Genomic DNA, 22,467 nt, shown 5'->3' with positions numbered 1-22,467 from the left:
AGACTTCATTTTCCTGATTAGTGGGAGTTTAAGGTGCGACAATATAAACTGATCATTTTTACAGGTTATTTCAGGTTAAAATCTGGTAAACGAAAAACTTTACTTAGATTCATTAGGAACCTTGTGGAAGTGGAAGGGATAGCGAGATGATTCAGAAACACAAAATTTTGTCAATATGAATCTCAAATTGAAAGGAAATATTCTTTAAAGAACATAAATTCAATTACCATAAAAAGAACATAAAATCAAACACCATAAAAAAGAACGTAAGATCAAATACCATAAAAAGAACGTAAAATCAAATACCATAAAAAGAACATAAGATCAAATACCATAAAAAGAACGTAAAATCAAATACCATAAAAATTATAGGTTGGTATACCCCTTCGAACATTTGATTAACATGTTTTATCATAGCCAAAAGCTCCAAAAGATTTAATTCACATTACTCTAATATTCAGAGAAAGGTTATCTTATATGATATTGGAAATTGACTTTACGGATCATATATCAGAGGATGTAGACAATACAGATTCGTATATACGACATGTCAAATAAACAAATAAAAACATGAGTGAGAAAAACAACAGTAACATAAGCATGTGTCTCCGATTAGGAAACTCAGATCTGACCGGAAAAGCAAACTATGACGTTTGAGAACCGTAGAAATAATGAAGAATAGTAATTTTCGAAGTTTCCGAAGAATCCAACTCGTATACTTCAAGTACATGACGAAAGGCGGCGGAAGAGAAAGTTAATCATCTAAAGAAATAAATCGCTAAGCATTACATTCACGATGTATGGAAAATGTATTGAATGTTTAGGATAATTAGAATTAGGAATTTGATGGGAAAATATAGCTGCTCGAAATTCCGATAATGAAATACACTTTATTGAAACAAAAGTTCGTGCGAGGAAATTCAGATATATATATGATATATATATATATATATATATATATATATATATATATATATATATATATATATATATATATATATATATATATATATATATATATATATATATATATATATATACGCATGATTTTTTCTGCAAAAAATATAAAATCAATAACAATAAAAATAAAATAAATAGATAAGTAAAGAATAATATTATTAAAGAATTATTATTATTATTATTATTATTATTATTATTATTATATTCTTATTATTATTATTATTATTATTACAGTAGTCCTCTGAGCTATAGACAAACTTACTCTTAATTTCCTGAAAAAAATAGGGTCTTGTTATCGATACAAATTTTATCAACTTTGTATTTTAGCTTTTTCTCTTTTTATTTCAGCTGATTGGAAAGTGATCTATGCATTAAAAAAAAAGCTTAACAACCACCGCTCTAGGATTACTAAATCTAATCTCATCTTGAACGCTCCTGCTCACTCGAAATTCACCTGACACGTGGTCGAATTCACTAAATTCATTTATGAAGAAGTAAATTCAAGACCTCAAGGGGAAATCGCGTATAATATTCTCGATGGAAAGCTGAATGAACGTACTCTAAGAAGGTTCATAGATATGAGATTCAGAAACGTGTTTTAAATAGATACACTAGGAAAAGGGTAATAGAAAGTCGAGAAGGTTCATAGATATGAGATTCAGAAACGTGTTTTAAATAGATACACTAGGAAAAGGGTAATAGAAAGTCGAGAGGTTTTTACAGAGTATAAAGCCGGCTAATTCAATCTTCGCTTACCTCAGTAGGAAAGACCTACATACTTCGGTCATCCGCGAATTGCAGCCTTACGACACAGGAAGAGATATTTTATTTTTATTTTTCACTGTTGTTCTTGAGTTTTACAAAGAAATGTGTTAGCTAGTGCGAGAACAAATTTACGCAAGCACGCACATTTATTCCCAGAGAGAGAGAGAGAGAGAGAGAGAGAGAGAGAGAGAGAGAGAGAGAGTAATATTACAAGAATAAAATCTATTTCAGTGAAAAAAAACTACGAATAGACATAAAAAAAACATCACACAGATTTCGTAAAAAAAAATCTCGTACAAGAAAACAAGATACATGAAGAGAGAGAGAGAGAGAGTAAAATTACAATAATAAAATCTATTGCAGTGAAAAAAAATACGAGTAAGCATAAAAAAACGTCAATTTGATCACGGAAGGAAAACTTACGCACTAGCCAGCCCAAACACACACAGATTTAAAAATAAATATTCCCGCACAAGAAAACAATATAAGTGAAATATAAAAAGTTTAAAGATGTATGTAATGATACATTGCGTGCAAGGAAGGGGAGCATATTACCTATGACTTACACAATGTGAAGAATTACATTAAAAAGAACTAATCCCAATTGAAACTAAGAACAGGTAAGAACTCTTACCAGTAATAATGGCGACAAGAATAGAAAGTAGTTGGAATTTGTGAAGAAAATAAGTATAAGAAAAGTCGTAGAAGAATATTGATAAAAGTGATATTTTTGGTAAGACTAACAAATAAATAAATAAATAAATAAATATATAAACAAAGTCAAGAAAGGAGGGGGAATTGAAGAAAAGTAGAAAACTGAAGGTTAAAAACGGCTTAGAAACCATATAGTGATGACAATAACCAACAGAGGACGCAGAAAAACGAGAAAAGACAAAAATAAACGAGAAATAGACAGATAAATAAAGAAGACAGATAAAAGAAGGACAAGAATAATAGGGCAAAGAGAAAGAGGCGAGTGAACAAGAAACTGCTAAAACTTTAAACGATGGATATAAAAAGCAAAGCAAACAAGAGAGAACGAAAATACGACGGGAAGGAAGACCATTGACGTTCCGCGAGAGAGAGAGAGAGAGAGAGAGAGAGAGAGAGAGAGAGAGATAATCCGAGAAACAGACAGAATGAGTCATTCTGCTTTCCTCCTCCTCCTCCCCCTCCTCATCCTAATTTGCTTCCTTGATGACAGTGGGTGTCTTCAATTCGAGGGTTCGTACCTCGACGATGTATATATTCTGTCTTGGACGATGAGAAAACGCTGTCACATTCATGGCTTCTTCGGAGCCGTTACAAAGGCAAAACCCACCTGCTACTACAACTACTATATACTACTGTTCAGAGGAAATTTTTAGATAAACAGTAGAACATCCGATTCAGTTGACAGAATATGCTCGTGGTTAAGGAATGAAATCAGCGGCGAGATGATTGTCGTTACACCTGATTGCACTAAAAAGTAATGGTTTGCATTTTAGAGAAGTTGATAGGATGTAGATAAATTCAGAAAGTTACATTGCTTCATTCCTCGCGGAGAGTGAGAGAGAGAGGGTGTGTGTGTGTGTGTGTTAGGGGAGGTCTTACATTTCCTCATAACTGAACACTTAGCGTTAATTTTATTAACCTGTATACTTTATTTATACTTCAAATCAAGGTTTCATTCCAATAATTCGGTTATGCGAAAAGTTAGTTGAAGCTTATGCCAACCAAGTACTTATAATGATGTGTGAGAGAGAGAGAGAGAGAGAGAGAGAGAGAGAGAGAGAGAGCTGAGGAAGTAGTATCTGACGAATGGTTTCATCCTGTGATGTATGTACTCCCTCGTCGACGCCCTTCTGATGTCGTTTATTTGATAGAATATGATTGAACAGAATATTGACCATTCCTGTCGGTTAATGTTAAATTCTCTCACAACCCCCCAACCACCTCTCTCTCTCTCTCTCTCTTTTCACCAATATTCCATCTGCGGTTGTAGCAGTCGACTGACAGTCAGGTAAATAAATTCACTACGAGAAGGAAGGAAAAAAATAGTCTATTGTTTTTTTTAAACACACGACGAAAGCTGGAGGGCAGGATAAGGGCGAGTAGCCATTCGTCAGTCCGTAATTTTTATTTAAAACCTTCTTACTACAAGTGACACCCACCTGAGTTTTATTAATTAATTTATTTTTTTACGTGACAAGTCAACAGGTGGGAAGACAGCCCCTGGGACTAGGACCCAAGCAACCAACAAGCACAGCCTATACACAAGCTTACCTTTCGAAGGACAATGGAAATATGTCAGCAATGCACATGCATATTGCAGTGACTGTTGGAGATATTCTGACGCAATGTCTTGGTATAATGCTTGCAAGAATCGAGTATTGAGTAATGCTGACATCATAGCTGTAATATTAGTGACATAAACTATACTAAAACTTCTTAAATGAGTGTTCTGCATTACGTGTTATAAAACTTCACGTAACTGGTTGCAAATACTTGCAGATAAGGACAAAGATAAAACTTTAGTAAATTGTTTACAGATGATATCCAGACAACAAAATAATAAAAAATTAAAGAAAAGTTACTTAGTAAAGTTAACAAAATACTATTCTAGGACGAACATAAAAAAAACAAAAACAAACTTTTTGATGAACAAAAAAATTACTTATGAACTGGCATAGTGACACATCAGAGCTTGAAAGTTAACATTTTATCAGTCAAATTAATCAGTCATATTGTTATTCTATCTTACATGCTATCTTATCTGCGAGGGGGCGTAATGGAACATTCCATTATCATTACAAAATTGTCATATTTGGAAATGTATCATTTGACGAACAAGGAAACACGGTGACATAAAATTTATTTTACTCAAAGACATAACATCAGTCATTTTTAATTCCTTAAGTGATAACTTGGAGAAACGGGAATGCACATAAAACGAATATACGAGTGAGAATATTAACAGATCCACGCAAAAACGTTAATTTCATCCTTGCGAGGCCGTTCGGGCATGACTCATGCCACATGGGCACTGGGCTGGCACCCGTACAGAAACTCTCATTCAAGTGACGGTTGAATCGTGCAATGCATTGCTGTTTAAACTTGCACTGTTCCGTCCTGAGAGAGAGAGAGAGAGAGAGAGAGAGAGAGAGAGAGAGAGAGAAATGTCCTACAGCGGTCGGATTAACGTGGGGTCAGTGGGGGTAACGGCTCTGAATCCAGATGACGTCACCGAGCGCAGCCTTGGTTTGTGACGTATTCGTGACGAACCCAAAGGTGTTACGTCATGGTACCTATCGCCTTCTGTAGGTGGTAAAAAGATGCGGTCTTGAAGGCATGCGCTTTGTGGAGGTGTTTTGTCTTGAAAGGGTTGGCCTTTTATTTCCATGGAACTTCCTCTCGGATGAGAAAATTTCCTCCCTCCCTTTCCAATCTTTCTCACGCTGGAACCAGGAACCAGGAAAAATAATATACGTGTTTCATATTCCAAGTGCATTGGATTACTCATTGCATCCCATCTTATCAAGTGGCCAGAATCAAGAGAGAGAGAGAGAGAGAGAGAGAGAGAGAGAGAGAGAGAGAGAGAGAGAGATTAAATTAAGGTCGTGATGCCTGGCGGTAACTTGATATCAAGCGGGGCGATAACATCTCCCCCTGTGGCACCGTCCTTATCCGATTGTCCCCCCGACTCCGATAACGCTGTGTTCAACTTCAAATCATCTCCGGTTGTTTTCAGCGTTCTTCAGACCTCGTCCCGCGTGGACGACTCCCAAATAGACGGCGAGAAAAAAAAAAGATAAGAATCCGTCAACCCGCGATTGGTAGGTGGGTGGGTGTCTGCTGTGAAACCTCCTCGGTCTCCTCCCCCGTCCGACCATCCCTCCCTGCTAGACAGTCAGAGTTTCTGGCGAGTGGCGCATTTATCGACAGCCTCTGATTTAAGAGGGTGGAACGAGCTGACTGGATTCGACGAGACTCGTCGAGAAGAGGAGGAGGAAACGACGACGAGACACGAGAGACGACGGCGCTTCAGTCAGCGTTTGTCCGTGGTCGCGCTCGAAGGTCGAACGGCGACGGTTAGCGCGTACCCCGCTTGTCCATAAGTGAACTCGAAAGACGGTGGTTTTCGTATTTCTCCAAGACTTGACGCATTAAGAAGCTACTAATAATTCACTGTGTGATATTTATTTTATTATTAGTGGATTATAGACAAGATCCTCTCGGCAGGCAATAAGTGTAGTAGGTAAGTTAACTCAGTGATAGACAAATGTTTTTACTGAATAAAGGGATAACTCTTCAGCGTTACTTAGAATTCTCTCAACAAAAGTCACTTTACAAATGAAACAGAGAAGTGTTCTGTTTTAAAGGTGGTTGAAGAGGCTAGTAATCCGAAACGCATGTTGGAATTTCGAGGGCTGTTACGCTGACTTAATTTTAGGGTGAAGTGTTGGGGGGGAAGCAGTGGTCACGGTATATGGGTACCTGTGGTTGCGTAACTATAATGAAATCGTGAAATGGGATAATGTTGAGTGATGTTCCGTATATATATATATATATATATATATATATATATATATATATATATATATATATATATATATATATATATATATATATGGTATATATATATATATAACTATTTCTCTGCATAGGGAAAGTTTCCTCTATATAACAGTTTTTTTTTAAAGTATAATACACATTTATACTGAAATTTATGAACAATCAGCACACCTTTTATTTTCTTTATAATAATATAGTACTACCTATAAGTGTGTTTGGCCTACATGTCTCACTGTAAACCTGCATACATTACGCAGTTAGGCTAGGTCTTAATTCCTTGATTCAGTATTGCTGTGCTTGAATTAACATGATACAGATAATTCCATTTCCTCAATATAAACATTCTTTTAAGAATATATTATTCATTTATTTTCCTAGGAGCTACTAGGCCAGTTGGCCTACAACGTCACGCCCGAGGAAAACGGGTAGAACTTGATACTGTTTTCTCTCTAGTATATTTATGTATGTATTCGGGTTAAGCGAATATCACTGCAGCTAGCTATCGTGTCTTCCTTGATTTCATTTGAGTGCATTCGTTAAGGGGTGACATGATTCATGTTTTAATCATCTTGTGGATAATCAGCGGTGCGTTCGATCACGCTCATATGCAGCTGCACGTGCAATGGCTGTTCGGTTGAGTTCGTTGGAAGGTTATTGCGTGACATTCTCTCTTCTCTCTCTCTCTCAAAGTCGGTGACCGAAGTTATTCCGGTGGTAGCTCAGGCAAATCATTAATTAATTAAATCTATAAAGTTCGTTACAGTCTCTCTCTCTCTCTCTCTCTCTCTCTCTCTCTCTCTCTTCTCTGAGCGTCAGTTACCGAAGTTGCGGCGATGCCAATGCAACAAACCATTAACTCTAATAGTTCGTTACGATCTCTCTCTCTCTCTCTCTCTCTCTCTCTCTCTCTCTCTCTCTCTCTCTCTCCAAAGGAGCTATAATGACCATTATCTTTTTCCAAAGGTTTCGTTATAGGATGTTAAGGTTTAAACCAATTTTCCCGCAAAGATCTTTGAGTATTGTATTTAACACACTGACCAAAAAAATAATCACTACATTAATGCGACATGCTGAGAGCACGTAAAAGACAGAGAACGAGACATGGCCATCTACGCATTATTATCTCCAACCAAATTGCTCCGGAACTTCTCAGGTGAGCCAGTAATTATGACTGGCAAAACCAGAGAGCGTAAGAAAAAGCTCAGGTGAGAACCAGGATCTAGGAAGATTTGTCCATCTTTGTATCTGCCTCATGCTCGCTCAACTCTCACTTTTATGCTTCCGTTTTCTTTTTTCCTTTCCGTTTTCTTTCCCTTCTTCATCCTACGAGAGAAAGTTCCGTCTTATTTTTTTTTTTCTTCCTACTGACCCCTGGGCTAGTTTTATACGCAAACTCGTTTTCCCCAAGACTTGTATTTTAAGCTTAGACGTGCGGGCGTAAATATTAATTAACTTTGTTTAGCATCTCCTTGAATGTGTACGTATAATGAAAAGTTATACTCTATAATATCAGTCACAATTTACATGTTTACTCCCGGAGAACTGATTCGTTTACGCTTTTAGCCGTCTTCTTATGATTCGGCTGAGATAAACTGTTTAAATCTAGTAATTTTATCGTATCTTGTCATTTAAAAGTGACAGTTATTTCACCCATCAATGTGGTCTTTTGTTTCACTTATTTCAGTAATTATTAACAGAAAACCAGTTTAAAGTCCTTTATTTGCTTTGCGAGTTATAGCGGTAACAGGAAGAGAATGTTCATACATGTAGGAAACCTTCCACTTCAATATAAGCACACTTACTTCACAGTTTATAATGTTCGTACACGCGCATACGAGGAACCATAATTTATGTATTCTTACTCACACGTATGCACATACAAGCGTATATGTTCACACAGGAAACTGCTAAGGAGTGCACTATTTGTAGGAAACGAAACCTTCCGTATAGGTCTATGTGCTCTTTCAAATAGATGTCTGCTTTCGACATCAAAATAGCCTCCTTCCCTTGACTGGAGCACATGGAGCCCTTTAAGCCTAAAAGAGTCTATTGGTAGCACATATCAAGTCTCTCTCTCTCTCTCTCTCTCTCTCTCTCTGTCTGTCTCTTTTCGGGTTCCTCTGTTAATCCTCTTTTAACTTTCTCTGTGATGGACTCTTCCGAAGTCTTATAAATCCATGTTGGAGGAACCTTTTTAAAAATCTTGTCAGTGAGATAGTCACACGCACTGACATCTGTGTGTGTATATATATATGTATATATATATATATATATATATATATATATATATATATATATATATATATATATATATATATATATATATATATATATGTATATATATATATATATATATATATATATATATATTATATATATATATATATATATATATATATATATATATATATATATGTATATATATATATGTATATATATTATATATATTACTATATGTATGTATGTTTATAAGGGTGACTAAATAAATGTCAAGAGAATGTTAACTAACTGTTACATTATCCAATAAATGATAAAAATCTCTCTCTCTCTCTGAGCTGCACATACTTTTTAAAGTTTACGGCAGGGATTTATTTAGATTGTTGCTGCCTTTCAAATAGATTCCTCACAGACTGTAAACTATTATAAAGGGAACATGATGTGGGTATGGCAGAGTACTTACAATCACGGCCGATATCCCTATAGACCGTGCTTACAATTCTCATGGTGTGGGATGACGGTGATATGCTACGAGTACCTGTGACCATTGGATTGTTTACAGCTCTCTCTCTCTCTCTCTCTCTCTCTCTCTCTCTCTTTACGGTGACAGCGACCTGTACACAGGTCACCGAGCCCTAAAAACCTGTTCTGGACGGTTGAATCTCCTTGTGCAAACCAAGCCGGATGGCGAACCCATGACAAGATTATTGATAAGGGAGAGGGAGGGGGAGGGAGAGGGACACGACGGAAGGAATCTGGTCTCAGCCTCCTCCTACTCCTTCCTCCCTCACCCTAAATCTCTTCTCTCTATCCCCGTGACATCCAAGGTGATAGGCCCCACCCCTCTCTCTGCTCCCAATTTCATTGATCTCTTTTGTTCGTCGACCTCTTTTTAAATATGTATTTTTGATTTTATTTCTGGTGTTATTTAGCTTCTAGATCATACGCACGTGCGGGGATGTGCATGACTGTACATGCTCTTTGTAGTACCACCTCATACCAGGCGACTTTTTTTTAAATATATTGTTGAATGCAGGTACGGGGTGACTCATGAATGGTGTGAGTAGATTAGAGTTTGCAGTTGCAAACTTGCAATACAGATATGTTGCTCTTATGCCTTAAAGCTTGGCGTTGAAGTTCTGTCAAAAATGATAGTTTTTTAAGATAAAGGTTTTGATATCAGTAACAAAATGAACGATTTGTCAATATTACAAGGTTTCTTAGTACTATGTATACTTAAGTCGTCGTATTGTCTTAGTTGAAAGATTATTTTATGAAATCATATCTTAATACATGTGGGTAATTAAGACTGGTTTAGGTAAAATAGTGCAAATTCCTTATTTACTTATTTTAAAAAGTTGAAATAGTGCAAATTCCTTATATACTTATTTTAAAAAGTTAAAATAGTGCAAATTCCTTATTTACTTATTTTAAAAAGTTAAAATAGTGCAAATTCCTTATTTACTTATTTTAAAAAGTTAACATAGTGCAAATTCCTTATTTACTTATTTTAAAAAGTTAAAATAGTGCAAATTTCTTATTTACTTATTTTAAAAAGTTAAAATAGTGCAAATTCCTTATTTACTTTTAAAAGCTAAGCAATATTCTAATGATAATTTTCCTCTCTTTTAACAGGAACTGGAAGGTGTACACAAGAAGATATATATAGTTATATCTTCATCAAGAATTTTTTTTTCTGGACTCAAACGACTCTTCGAACTATCGACAATCAACGATTTTCGACCTGTTTTTCAGGAAAGGAGAAGCAAGCAGCCTTATCCCAACCTGAGAACCTCACCCTTATCACTGTTTATTCACAACTACCACAACTCAAGTCATATCAAACATTATATACAAAAAAAGAAAAAAACTCACGCGTTAGACGTCATCACTACCTTACCAGCCATCTTACAAATAGAATACCGAGATACACTCATTGCAGTCAGCTATTGTAACTGTTATATACACAGTGCCTACAGTGTCCGTCTTCTTGCACGCTGGAATTCCAAACGAAAGCGAGAGACGAAAAGGAAGAGGATAAATCCATTAATCTGAGACAGCCAGGCGACCTTGGATATCTTATCTGCTCGGTGACGAGGCAGCAGGCGGCCGCCGAACAGGACTTTTTGGATGTACAGCAGGAGGAGTCGGAGGGGCGGTAGTAGTAGTAGTAGTAGTAGTAGTAGTCGCACGGGGTCACTTGCTGAGACCGCGCGTGCCTTCTCGCAAAGAGAAGAAGAAGAAGAGGAAAGGCCAGTCACATCGGGAGAGAGAATCCGCGCGGCTCTCAGGCCATCTCCCAAGCGGAACTCCGCGTACCACCACTCCGTTGTTCCTTCGGCACATCCCTACACAACCGCCACCACGGGGGACTTCACAGCTGCCGTGCTCCCAAGCAAGCCCTTGGGCAGGATGGATTCTTGGTCCAAGAGAAAGGCCGGGGTCGCCAAGGCCGTGGAGGGCGTCGTCAAGCGACGCAAACACATTGTTCTGGTGGGGCTGGATGGCTCTGGCAAGACGACAGTGCTCACGCGGCTCAAGTATCGATGCTACGTAGCCACCACGCCCACGATTGGCTTTAACCACGAAAAGGTGAGTTGGATTTACGTTTTGTGTGTGCGTGAGTGTGTGAAATATCTTTGTTTACTTCATTTTCTGACTTACTTTTCCCTATTCTTACTATCCATGTACCACATCTTTGTTTACTTCATATTCTTAACTATCTTTCCCAATTTTTACATACATTTATGATTTAGTTTGTATAAAGGGGGTTTAATTGTCGCATTGGCCATACATTCAAGAACTAAAAACATACTAATGTAGTTAATCAAACGTCATCTTTAGAAGAGAATTATTACTTAAATTCCTAAGGTTCCAAAATTGCTCGATGCTCCATGGTAATACAACTGCTCCAGACAAAGATGCCCAGACTTAGGGCATGCGAGCAAAGACCATAATAACTTTCTAATCCCATTACAACTTGGGTCACTGTGAGACGTTTTGCAACCCTTGTGGCTGGCCGTAGTAAGAAAGGGTTGGCAGGGAAGAAAGGTTGTGCAAGGGACATAGTTTCCAGTCTTTTCGTATCCGGAGTCTGCTGACCCAGGCTCTTGATCCGAAATTCTCTCTCTCTCTCTCTCTCTCTCTCTTTTTCTTTCTTTGTATCTTTCTTTCTTCACTTGCTGTATATCCCTCTTCTGTTCCTTCATCTTATCTTTGTCTCTTGCTGTCTTTGTTTGTTATTGAGTTTAGTTCATGCGCACACACACACACACACACACACACACACACACACACACACACACACACATATATATATATATATATATATATATATATATACATATACATATATATATATATATATATATAATATATATATATATATATATATATGCACATTCATACATACATACATAGGCTATACATGTACTGCATAATTGCACATACATACGTATGTGTATATATATATTATATATATTTATACATAATACATACATGTGTACATACATACATATATTATACAATATATATGCGTGTGTTCTGTAAAGTATTGTGCATTGCATCCGTATGAACTATATTATTCTTAATTAACCGCTTATCCTCATCGTCAATGTCACCTCAGCATCAAAATTTCTTCCATAAAAAAAAATCTATTGCATTTAACCGTTATGGCGAAATTCGCGCCAGTCTACCGAGTCTCCAAAAGATCTGTAATAGTAGTTGCGTGGTCGCTTTCCTTGCAGGTGTGGGGCGGTGGATACAGATGGTCGTGTTGGGACGTAGGTGGCGGAGAGCGCTTGCGACCCCTGTGGTCATCCTACACCCGGGCCACCGATGGCATAGTATTCGTGGTGGACTCGGCGTCGTTGCCAGACATGATGGAAGAAGCACGAGTCGAGCTTGCTCGAGTGCTCAAGGTAAGATAGCAGCAGAGAAGTTTCGTACTTTTTTTTTTTTTTTTTTTTTGCTTTTGTTTTCTCGAATGGAAGATTCCAGTCACGTATTGGGGATATTAATGATCTTTTGTTCCTTGAGCACGTTCTTGTTCAGTCTTATTTTCTAGAAGTCAGTTCTGGTCTCAGTCTTATTTTTATTTTTCTGGAAGTCAGTTCTGGTCTCAGTCTTATTTTCTGGAAGTAAGTTCTCGTCTCAGTCTTATTTTCTGGAAGTAAGTTCTCGCCTCAGTCTTATTTTCTGGAAGTCAGTTCTGGTCTCAGTCTTATTTTCTGGAAGTAAGTTCTCGTCTCAGTCTTATTTTCTGGAAGTAAGTTCTCGCCTCAGTCTTATTTTCTGGAAGTCAGTTCTGGTCTCAGTCTTATTTTCTGGAAGTAAGTTCTCGTCTCAGTCTTATTTTCTTGAAGTCAGTTCTGGTCTCAGTCTTATTTTCTGGAATTAAGTTCTGGCCTCAGTCTTATTTTCTGGAAGTAAGTTCTCGTCTCAGTCTTATTTTCTATTAAGTAAAAAATTTGTTCTTTTTCGAGAAAACAAAGCACGCTTAGTTTAAGGCTTGCGTTGTTCTTTTGTTTTACGAAGAAACTATTTTCATTTTTAATGACATTCCATTTATATCTCGGGCTTTATTTTAACCTGAAGTTTTAGCAGCATGTCGAAACTCCCTTAAAAAGCAAGAAAGCATTTTAATCTTGGCTTCGAGACAACAACGAATAATAGTTCGACTTAGTAACCTTTATTTCTTGAAATAATATGAAATAACGTGACCTTTTTTTTTTTTTTCATTGTATTTATCTTCCAAAGTTACACAGTCTAAAGAATAATTGCTTCCTCTTCCACAGAAGTCACGAGCTTCGTCGGTACAGTTAGGAATTCCCTCACCGCCGCTCCTTGTGCTGGCGAACTTTCAGGTAAGATTATAAAGCCAGAGAGAGAGAGAGAGAGAAAGAGAGAGAGAGAGAGACTGGTTATATTACTGGTCATACTTCTTGCTATCACAAGGGACAAAAAACGTACAAATGAACGCAATTTCTTTCTGTGTCTTCTAGGTCATATTCCAGTCATCCCTATAAAAAGAAAAAAAATTGCTATGAAGTTGCAGTCCGTGCAAGCACTGTAGTTTGCTGGTGAGACTATTTCTGATCTTGCAGTCTTCATATATATATAGTATACTATTTATTATATATATTATTTTAGTATATAATATATATATATATATATATATATTTTACTATATATATTAAATATATATATTATATATATATAAGTGTGTGTGTATATATATATATTATATATATAATATATATATATATATATATATATATATATATATAATATATTTCATCAAAGATTTGTCTGTTAATTTTCTTAAAATATCTTTGTGATGGTTTCGCAAAGGACTCAAATGTTCACACGAAAATGCTAAACCTAAATACGACCTAGAGTCATAGACTTAACTCTAGATGATTTGCATACAGTTTGCCCGTAAGAATTGTAATACCTTTTCCTTCAACTATGTTTTTCTTCGTTCATCCTGATGAAAGTGTTCATACGTAGACAAGCATGGCTTAAACGTTTCATACTTTCGACTTATTCTCCAAAACCACTTGTTGAATTTCAACCAAACTTAAGACATATCATTTGTAGGTAAAGGGGACTTGAGCTATTCAAATGGGCGAACCACGCTCCTTTTCAAAGGGAGGTAACAGGAAATGGTAAATCATTTAGACAAATTTCATATACGACTACGTGGCCAGTTATGACAACTCTTTAATGAGAAACCTTTTTTGTAGTCTAGACTGAAGTTTGTTGAAACAAATGATACCAGAGTCAGTATAGAAATTGCAGTAATGTGTCATAGGTGAACAATGTGGTGCTTTGACCTCTTAATTCTTTGGTATGAGGAAACCAAAAACGGCGTGGAAAAAAAAGAAGAAGTGCAGCTGGGTAATCCCCTTATATGAGTAAGTAAAAGGGGAAGGAGGCGTGTTGGGCAAAGGTGACTTGCTCTGTGACTAGAGCGAGAAAAACTAAGCCAGAATGAAAATTCTGATCTTAATGTAACAGCATCACGCACACCTGATCTTTTGCACTTTTGGTCGTGGTAATCGTCGGCACGAAGACGTGGCGATGCTGCTGCGGTGGTGACCACCAGCTGTACGAAAGCAGTCCTATCCACCCCCCTCCCGGGTCCAGCGGTTCAAGCTCCTGCTACTTACTACTGCTGTAAAGTTATTGAATTTAAGATGATGGGCATATCCTGTTGGCTGCCCGCAGGTCTAAACGTGGATGGTATAATGCTCTCCTCTCTCCACCTTTTTTTCTTTGTCCCTCCTTTGCTGGGATTCGCCCAGATGGCCTGCCCACTAGAGGGAGGGTGGGTAAAAGCCGGGTATGAATTGGAGGCAACAAGCAATGAAGGAAAACCCATGGACGACCTTTTGTGGGTTAGTGGGTGTAAAACGGGATGCCAAGGGAGGGATCGTGGGTTTGGGGGGTCGGGATCAGCCCCTGTCTTCTCCGACTCATACTGGGAGTAGAAGGAGAGAGAGAGAGAGAATGTTGGTGTCCCACGTTGTCATGATTCGAAATCCAACCGCGCGATGAAGTTAGTCCTAGTTATTTTCAACATAGCCGTTTAATATGCATACAATGAGAGTACCTATGCAAATTTATATGCTTTACGATGTATCAATAATAGCTAAGTTAGAAATGAAGTAAAATATTAGAAAAAAAGTAAGAAAAACTAAGTAAAGGGTCAGTTGAATCCATTCTCCTCCATCTTGGTGGTCTGTCAGCGAAATGGCTGCTGCTGCCTGCTGCTTGCGAGTGAGAATTGAGTGATCATTGTGACAGAGGCCTTTTAACGACTCCTAAAGAGCTTTGGATTGGTATGGGGGGATCTTGCAGTGGGTACTTCGGTGATGTAACTCATTCAATGAAGACATGCATCACTGCTGGTGGTGTTACCTCCTGCTTTCTCGTTCATGATGTGCTTGTTGTTAGTCTCGTGTTTATCTTCAGATATTGATCCTGTAAAAGCAATTTTATATATTGGCGTATTAATGGACATCCTCATTAGGAATATTGTGACCGAACAAATTGGGGGCTAGATTTGGTGTTCCTTGACGTCCTCGCTTTGAATTGCATTCAATTGCGGTAGTTGAGGTGAAGGTTTTTGTCATTGGCGTGGTGCTATTTTCATGCCCTCATCCGGTTCTAGGCGAATAATAACGATTTCGTGGAATTTAGGTGAAACCAATTCGAGTGAAGAATGGAAGTAATAGTAAGTCCTTGCGGTTTACATCAACGTTTTTAGACGTAATTTGTTATGTAAAGATGCATTGATTGCTGTTGGCTCCACCTCTACAAACTAGGTCTAGTGAGCTTTAATTTTTTATATCTTCGTGTTCAACATTTCATGGTGGGATCATACTAACGTAACTGGAATAGTTAAAACCAAGCCAATTCGAGTCAAGAATGGAAGTAATAAGTCCTTCTGGTTTACATGAACGTTTCTTGACGCAATTCGTTATGTAAAGATGCATTGATTGCTGATAACTTCACCTCTATATACTAGGTCTAGTGAGTTTTCGTTTTTTTTTTTTTTCCAATATTTCACTCGCTATGGTGGGATCATAGTAACGTAACTAGAATCGTTAAAACCAAGCCACCGTAGATAGAGAAGATTAAGATAGCTTTTTAGTATTTTCTCGTTCAATTTTAAGACACGGATTAAGTCCGTACTTGGAAGCCGAAGCAGACCAGCCAATGGTTCGAAAGACTTCACAAAAGGCCTTTATGAATGATTCAGCCAAAGCACAATCGACACTGTGGCCAAGGTCGGGTTCCATTCTATAGACGCACACGTCCTTTTCGGCAAATTGGTCCATTGAGAGAGAGAGAGAGAGAGAGACGAGGGCAGCTTTCATCGTAAACTTTCCTATTGTATTTACTTATTTATTTATTTTTACAATTCTAAATTTAATTTACAAGATATTCAGTAATTTAAAAAAGAATATATCTGAAGTTTTTTAAGACGTGATCCACGCAAAATATATCTCTTTTTAAATAAAGATATAAAGGCTAATGTTACCGAAGAATACTGGATCTCTGGTTCACAATTCTTACTGACAATCAGACTAAGAGACATTTGCCACTTTGTTCTCGTGCCAGATAGAAAGAAAATTTATTAGTACAGCGGTAAATTATTTTAATTAGAAACTTCGCTGGCAATGCTGCAATAGCCATTCCACGTGGCTTTTTTTTTTTATTATTATTCTTTTCTTACTGGGATAAATGATTGAAAAGAAATGTGGCTGAAGAATAAATGCTTGCTTTTGCTTACCATGGCGTGAATATTGATGAGAGGAGCTTGTGGTGGATTCTTATGGTACTAGAGACAAGGTAGAAATTATGTGCTGTTTGTACATGGTTCCCCAGTTGGACGGGGCTGGGGGTTAGGGGCGGAGCAAGGGGATTGTCAGTTTCATTTTGAGAATTGCATTTCTTCCGTATCTGAGTTCCGGTTTTACCTATGAGAGAACTTCCTTTTATTTATTATTATTATTATTATTATTATTATTATTATTACAACATAATTTTATACTTGAAGATTAGTTATCGTTTGAATGAAATAAAAAATGCGGCTTTGTTAGAAGAGAGAGAGAGAGAGAGAGAGAGAGAGAGAAGCTGATGAAACTCGTTAGCGAGTGGGAGACAATGAGTCATGATAATAAAATTTTTTACTGAAAGAGATTAGCGGTGACTATAATTTTTTATATACCCCGTGAATAATGCTGAAATAAAAAGGCCCACTTGTCTGTCTGTCACATACTATATTTTTTTTTTACATCAGAAAAACTCCTACCTGAGTAGAAAGAATGAAAAGGTGAACAATTTCTTGGATAAGATTTTTTTTTAATGAGTCTAATTGCAAACTCTACTATGTCCACAAATCAGTGTTTATTATGCAAACTTGCCCGTTTCATAAGAGAAAGACGAAGTAGAGTTATCTTTCCAAATACCTGTATATTTGTGACGTCGTCTAATTTACAGTCACCGACATAAAAGAACTGTTATTATAACTTTAGGTCTAGCGTTTCTAACCAATGAAGAGCCGTTACAAGGAACTCCGCCTTGGAGACTGCCGGGTGACTGTTCTCTCATTGGGTTGGAACGGCGCCACTTTTAGACACTTAAGGACAAAGATAAGCCGAGCTTTGGAGTGGGGGAGGAGGGCATGGCAACTGTGGGAGCTATGCGTGTGGGAACAAGGCTTAGCTCGTGGGAGGACGTCGTTGAAAGGAAAGGTTAAATAAAAATGATAATGAAAATAGTGCATCGCGTAGGTACGATAAGAATGTCTTTGCTCTTTGTGGGAGAATGTCGGTCGTTTTTCTACTTGGATTGACATCGTTGATATGGCTGTTGTGTTTTATTTAGAGGAAGCGATATGAATTGATAAGTCGTTTTCGTGTGTAGTTTATACACACAAGCACACACACATACACCAAATGCAATCATGATTATAGCTGCTGCAAAAATCTGAGTCTATATTTGCTGTTAGAACTAACTCTTAAAGCATTTACGAACATTCTGAATCACTGAATCAACAACAATAAACAATGTATAACTTTCAAACAACTGAAGCACAAAACGAAATAGCATGAAGTTGCACACGAACAAGAAAGATTTGCCTTTATAACCAGTGATCAGCAGTGTCATTCAGTAACTGGAGTTTAGAGTAGAGTAGAGTCCAAGAAGTGTTTTCAAGGGAGAGATATGCTGAAACCGGTGGGGTTGGGTGGGGTGGTGATAGCAAGGATTGAGGGGTCAGGAGGGGGTTATAGTCGTCAGGTGAAGAAGTGTATGAGCCTGGTGGTGTTCAACTGTTGTGATGGTTAACACCGAATGTTGTTTACCCACTCATGCCTTGAGGTAACAATGAAATGTCATCAACAGCTATTATGTGCAAATGCGCTGAGCTGTCTCACCATGACGTCATGCTAACGCTGTTCCCAGAGGTCCACAGGATTTTTTTTTTTTCATGCTTCGTATGAAGGTGTGTTGGATTCCTTCGTGGGGTGTGTTTGTGTGTGTGGATGTGTGTGTGTGTATGTGTATGAGAGAGAGAGAGATTTAGACGTCCGTTTGTGGTGGTATATGTTTGTGTGTATGTGAGTGTGTATGAGAGAGATAGAAAGTGAGATGTAGACGTTCCTTTGTGAGGTATGTGGTTGCGTGTATATAGTATGTGAGTGTGTGTGTGTGAGAGAGAGAGGGAGGGTGGTGGGCTACTTGAATATCTTGTTGCTAATATTGACATGTCGGTATTGTACGACTCATCATTTTCTCTTGACGCAATCAAACGTAAAAATGGGATAGACTGGTGCGACAAGCAGAATGTCACTTTCACTGAATCTTGGGACTTACGACGGCTTTGTGTGAGTGTGTTGGTAAAAATTGCGCGACATTGTTGACATTGGTGCATCCAACACGGACTGTTGCTTTGCAATGTTTACTTTTCATTAATAAGTACTTGTTTTCTTTATCAAAAAGCCATTATCTTATTATATATATTTCATTCCTCGTGATATGTAGTATCAGGGAAAAACAAGATCTCTGTGTGTGTGTGTGTGTGTGTGTGTAAAAATTGCGTGTGAGTTAAAATTGAAAGTAACTCATTTGTTTTTAGTATTTATAAATATTAACTCTCTCTCTCTCTCTCTTCTCTCTCTCTCTCTCTCTCTCTCTCTCTGTAAAAATTGCGTGAGAGTTAAAATTGAAACTAACTCATTTGTGTTCAGTATTTATATTAACTTGTTTTTTTTTCTGCATTGCAGGACCAGATACATGCTCGCTCAGCCCAGTGTGTAGCCGTGAGCCTGGGATTGGGCGAGGCCATGGGCGTGGTGTGGGCGGTAGCGCCAGTTTGCGCCCTCACCGGGGAAGGGCTCGACGATGCCATGGCTACCCTTAGGACCCTTATCGACAAGGTCCGACAGGAAGCCCGGAGGAGGGATCGTTGGCGCTGATCTGAAAGGACTCCGATAGGGTAAAAAAATATCCCTTCAGCAAGGAGGGAGTTTTTTTTTATTCTTCGAGAGCAGCGAAAGAAGAAGAAGAGGAGTTTTTGTACATACAGAGATTTGGAGGAGCAGCTGAAAGGGGGAAATGTACAAGAAAACTAAGAAGAGGAAGAAGTAGAAACCTTTAGCCTTTCACACGAAAGGAAGATTTATATATTTATATTCCCCTCGCTCTTCTTCACTGGATATAATGTCTCTCGCCGTCATGAGAGGATTTTTCCAAGTGTGTGTGTTGTCTTTTGTGTATATTTATTTCGCTACTCATTCCTGTCGTCGGAAACAAGGAAGAAGGAATGCACGAGACAGCCGAATGAGATGGACTTAGTCATATTCGTCAGGGGGTTGTTGCGGACGAACGTCAGATATCGTCGTATCGTGGAGTTGACTGAGGAAGATCTGGCGTTGCAGGAACAACACGTGATGTGCTACTCTGTTGGAAACGGGGTGTGTGTATGTGTGTGCGTCTGAGACAAGTCCGCTCGAGTTTTTAATAGGATAATTTCCTCTGCTCGTGCGTGAATGGGCGAAGCATTCTTGGTGAACGCGAGAAAAATCTTTTTTCCCACTTAAATGTGTTGAAGCCAAGGCGAACCGAGACCGTTGGTTTAAGTGGGGACAATCCCAGCTGGGTCACTCGGCATTGGGGTGAGAACCCCCCAGCTGGTGTACCATGAGAAAACACTCCAGCTGGGCTCGTAGTAGGCAAATGGCAAATAACAGCAGTAGGCCAAAGAAACCTGTTCTTTTATATATCAATTCAAGTAGTTCTGAGCTATAGGGTAAATTCATCTCGCTAACCAAGAAGGGCCGTAGAACCTTCCCTCAGTTGGGTAATGCTCGCAAAACTTGTCAAACTCACGTTTTTCATCGTTTGTGGAGACGATTTTTGAGATCTGCTCTACATCATCAGCTACATGTCTGCCAGGAATTGCATGAGTGCGCGTGTGCAAAGTGAGTTCAGCGGGGTTTAATTACTGTCATCATCATCTCACCATCATCATCATTATCATCATAAGCATAGTTACCTTCATGGTCAGGCCCCACATCCATTCTACTCCTCTTCATTCCACACCATTACACTAAAAAAGTTTAAGGATGCAGACGAGGATACTACACTCGGATGCGTTGTAATAGAGCTTTATTCTTCATGAAAGAGCCTCTCCACCCATGTATAACTCCCACCCATTCACGTGTATAAGTACAGCCCCCGACCTCTTATAAATTCAAGTCATGCCGAACCTTCGCCACTGGAGTGTGTCTTGTAGCATTCCTCCCTTCCATCACTAGAAATTTCCTCCGACTGACTCAACCTCAGGTTAGTTATTTAAAAAAAAAGTGAGACTAGGTTCTCAGCCAACATTCCCCCACTCTTGACAAAAACGAAATTCCATGGTTATTAGCATTTAGCATCGCTCATTCTCCTCCTCTCATGGTTGTTCACCATTATCGTCACCTAGAAAGGGTCTCTGTTTGGCTATGTCTTCATATTTTTCCATTTGATTTTAATCTGTTGATTGTGAGAAATCTGATAAACATTGCCTTTGTTCATTCGTTCAGTTTTGCGTTCTCTCAGACCGGTATCTGTGATAGTTCGACTGATCTTGAGAAACCCTAATGAAGCCAAGGTAATCTTCCTATTGGAAATAGTACTCCCTCTGTGCACTTGGACAAATGTGTCACAGAATGAACGCAGACAAAATAAACAAAACGTTTACTGAAGGTTAGTGTGGAAAAAAGATTTATTGTCAAGCCACCAATTCATGAAATGATTTCAAGAAACCTACGATGGAGAATCGGCCTATTTTCTAATGGGCGTTGCCACGTGTCTTAATTCCCCGAACCACCTTGGTCTAAAGAGCTTCAGACTGGTTGCTTGTGTAAATAAACAGAAATTCTTGCCAGTCTAGAGCTAGTCTTAATTGATTCATTGTATTTTACTCACCTCGTAGTAACCAGGATCTAAGGCCTTCCTGTAGGTCCTAGTAGACGCTTAGAAGTAATTAGGCCACTATTTTGTATATTTTAGTAAATTCAGATAATTTTTTATAGTACAGAGAGGTTACCATTTTTATATAGGCTTAACAGACAACGCGCCCATGATTGTTAAAAGTTGGTGGTTATTACGTGAAAAAAGAAGATACAAATCAAAGTTTCTTCCGCTCTGAAGGATGAAACTTTCTTATTTTCTCATGGTACAAAAATTTTACCCAATTGTCTTTTTTTTTTTTTTATTGTACTGTTCCTGTTTCTCTTTAGCCGTTACCCGGAGATTCCATTTTGAGAATGGAGTAACTCCAGAATGAAGCTCGCATGAGAACTGACTTTTACGTGTAAGGTCACATTGTTTGTGGCAATGACATTTTATACTTTGTTCCTATTAAGTTATTTATACTTATTTTTTCTGTTACTGTCTGTCATTTTGGATATTACTATTATTATTATTATTATTATCATCATTATTACGGAGTATAAAGTCACCATGTAATCCATTATACATTATTAAATTGCAGTTTATGCTAGTTTGTCTTTCATTGCGTCCTATGTGTAAGAAAAATATGTTTGAATGTCACGAACGTTCGACCTAGACTTACATTTAGCTGTTTTCATTACTCTTTCTCTCTTCCTTTAGTCTACTTTCTTGTGGTTTTTGTACTCTCATGAGGTTTTTACTTCATAAAAATGATCTCTTTCCTATTTTTAAAGTAAAATTTATTTGTTAAATTTATACGTACCTGACAATGAGCACACAGCTCTGAAGACAGTTCATAGGTATTTTTTCTTGTCTCTTTAGCAAGATATCGTAGTAGCTATTATTTTGGAGGGGGTTTAGCCTATAAAAAATTGAAAGCTTATAAGAGAAAGTAATATCTTTTACCAAAATTTGTCCCAGAACTTATTCTGAAACCGAAGACTGTGGCATCTTAGT

At 37.9% G+C, this 22,467-nt stretch overlaps 1 protein-coding gene across 2 annotated transcripts in view; it reads left to right on the top strand.

The window, feature by feature from the left end:
• LOC135215395 (ADP-ribosylation factor-like protein 4C) overlaps window positions 1-22,060 on the top strand; it is a 145,859-nt gene extending 123,799 nt beyond the window's left edge. Inside the window, exons 1-5 of one of the 2 annotated variants that reach the window (XM_064249990.1) lie at window positions 5,538-5,962; window positions 10,132-11,088; window positions 12,243-12,416; window positions 13,293-13,361; window positions 19,296-22,060. In XM_064249990.1, coding sequence (XP_064106060.1) covers window positions 10,627-11,088; window positions 12,243-12,416; window positions 13,293-13,361; window positions 19,296-19,487 — 897 coding nt within the window. In that variant the 5' untranslated portion in view covers window positions 5,538-5,962; window positions 10,132-10,626 and the 3' untranslated portion in view covers window positions 19,488-22,060. Of the gene's footprint in view, window positions 1-5,537; window positions 5,963-10,131; window positions 11,089-12,242; window positions 12,417-13,292; window positions 13,362-19,295 lie in introns of those variants that run through there. The other variant, XM_064249991.1, reaches the window with a different exon arrangement.
• Window positions 22,061-22,467: the final 407 nt, after the last annotated feature.

This window comes from Macrobrachium nipponense, chromosome 5, assembly GCF_015104395.2.
Source record: "Macrobrachium nipponense isolate FS-2020 chromosome 5, ASM1510439v2, whole genome shotgun sequence".
NCBI classification, from domain to species: domain Eukaryota; kingdom Metazoa; phylum Arthropoda; class Malacostraca; order Decapoda; family Palaemonidae; genus Macrobrachium; species Macrobrachium nipponense.
Note: the sequence above shows the minus strand (reverse complement) of the source record. Positions and strands in the feature narration are given on the sequence as shown.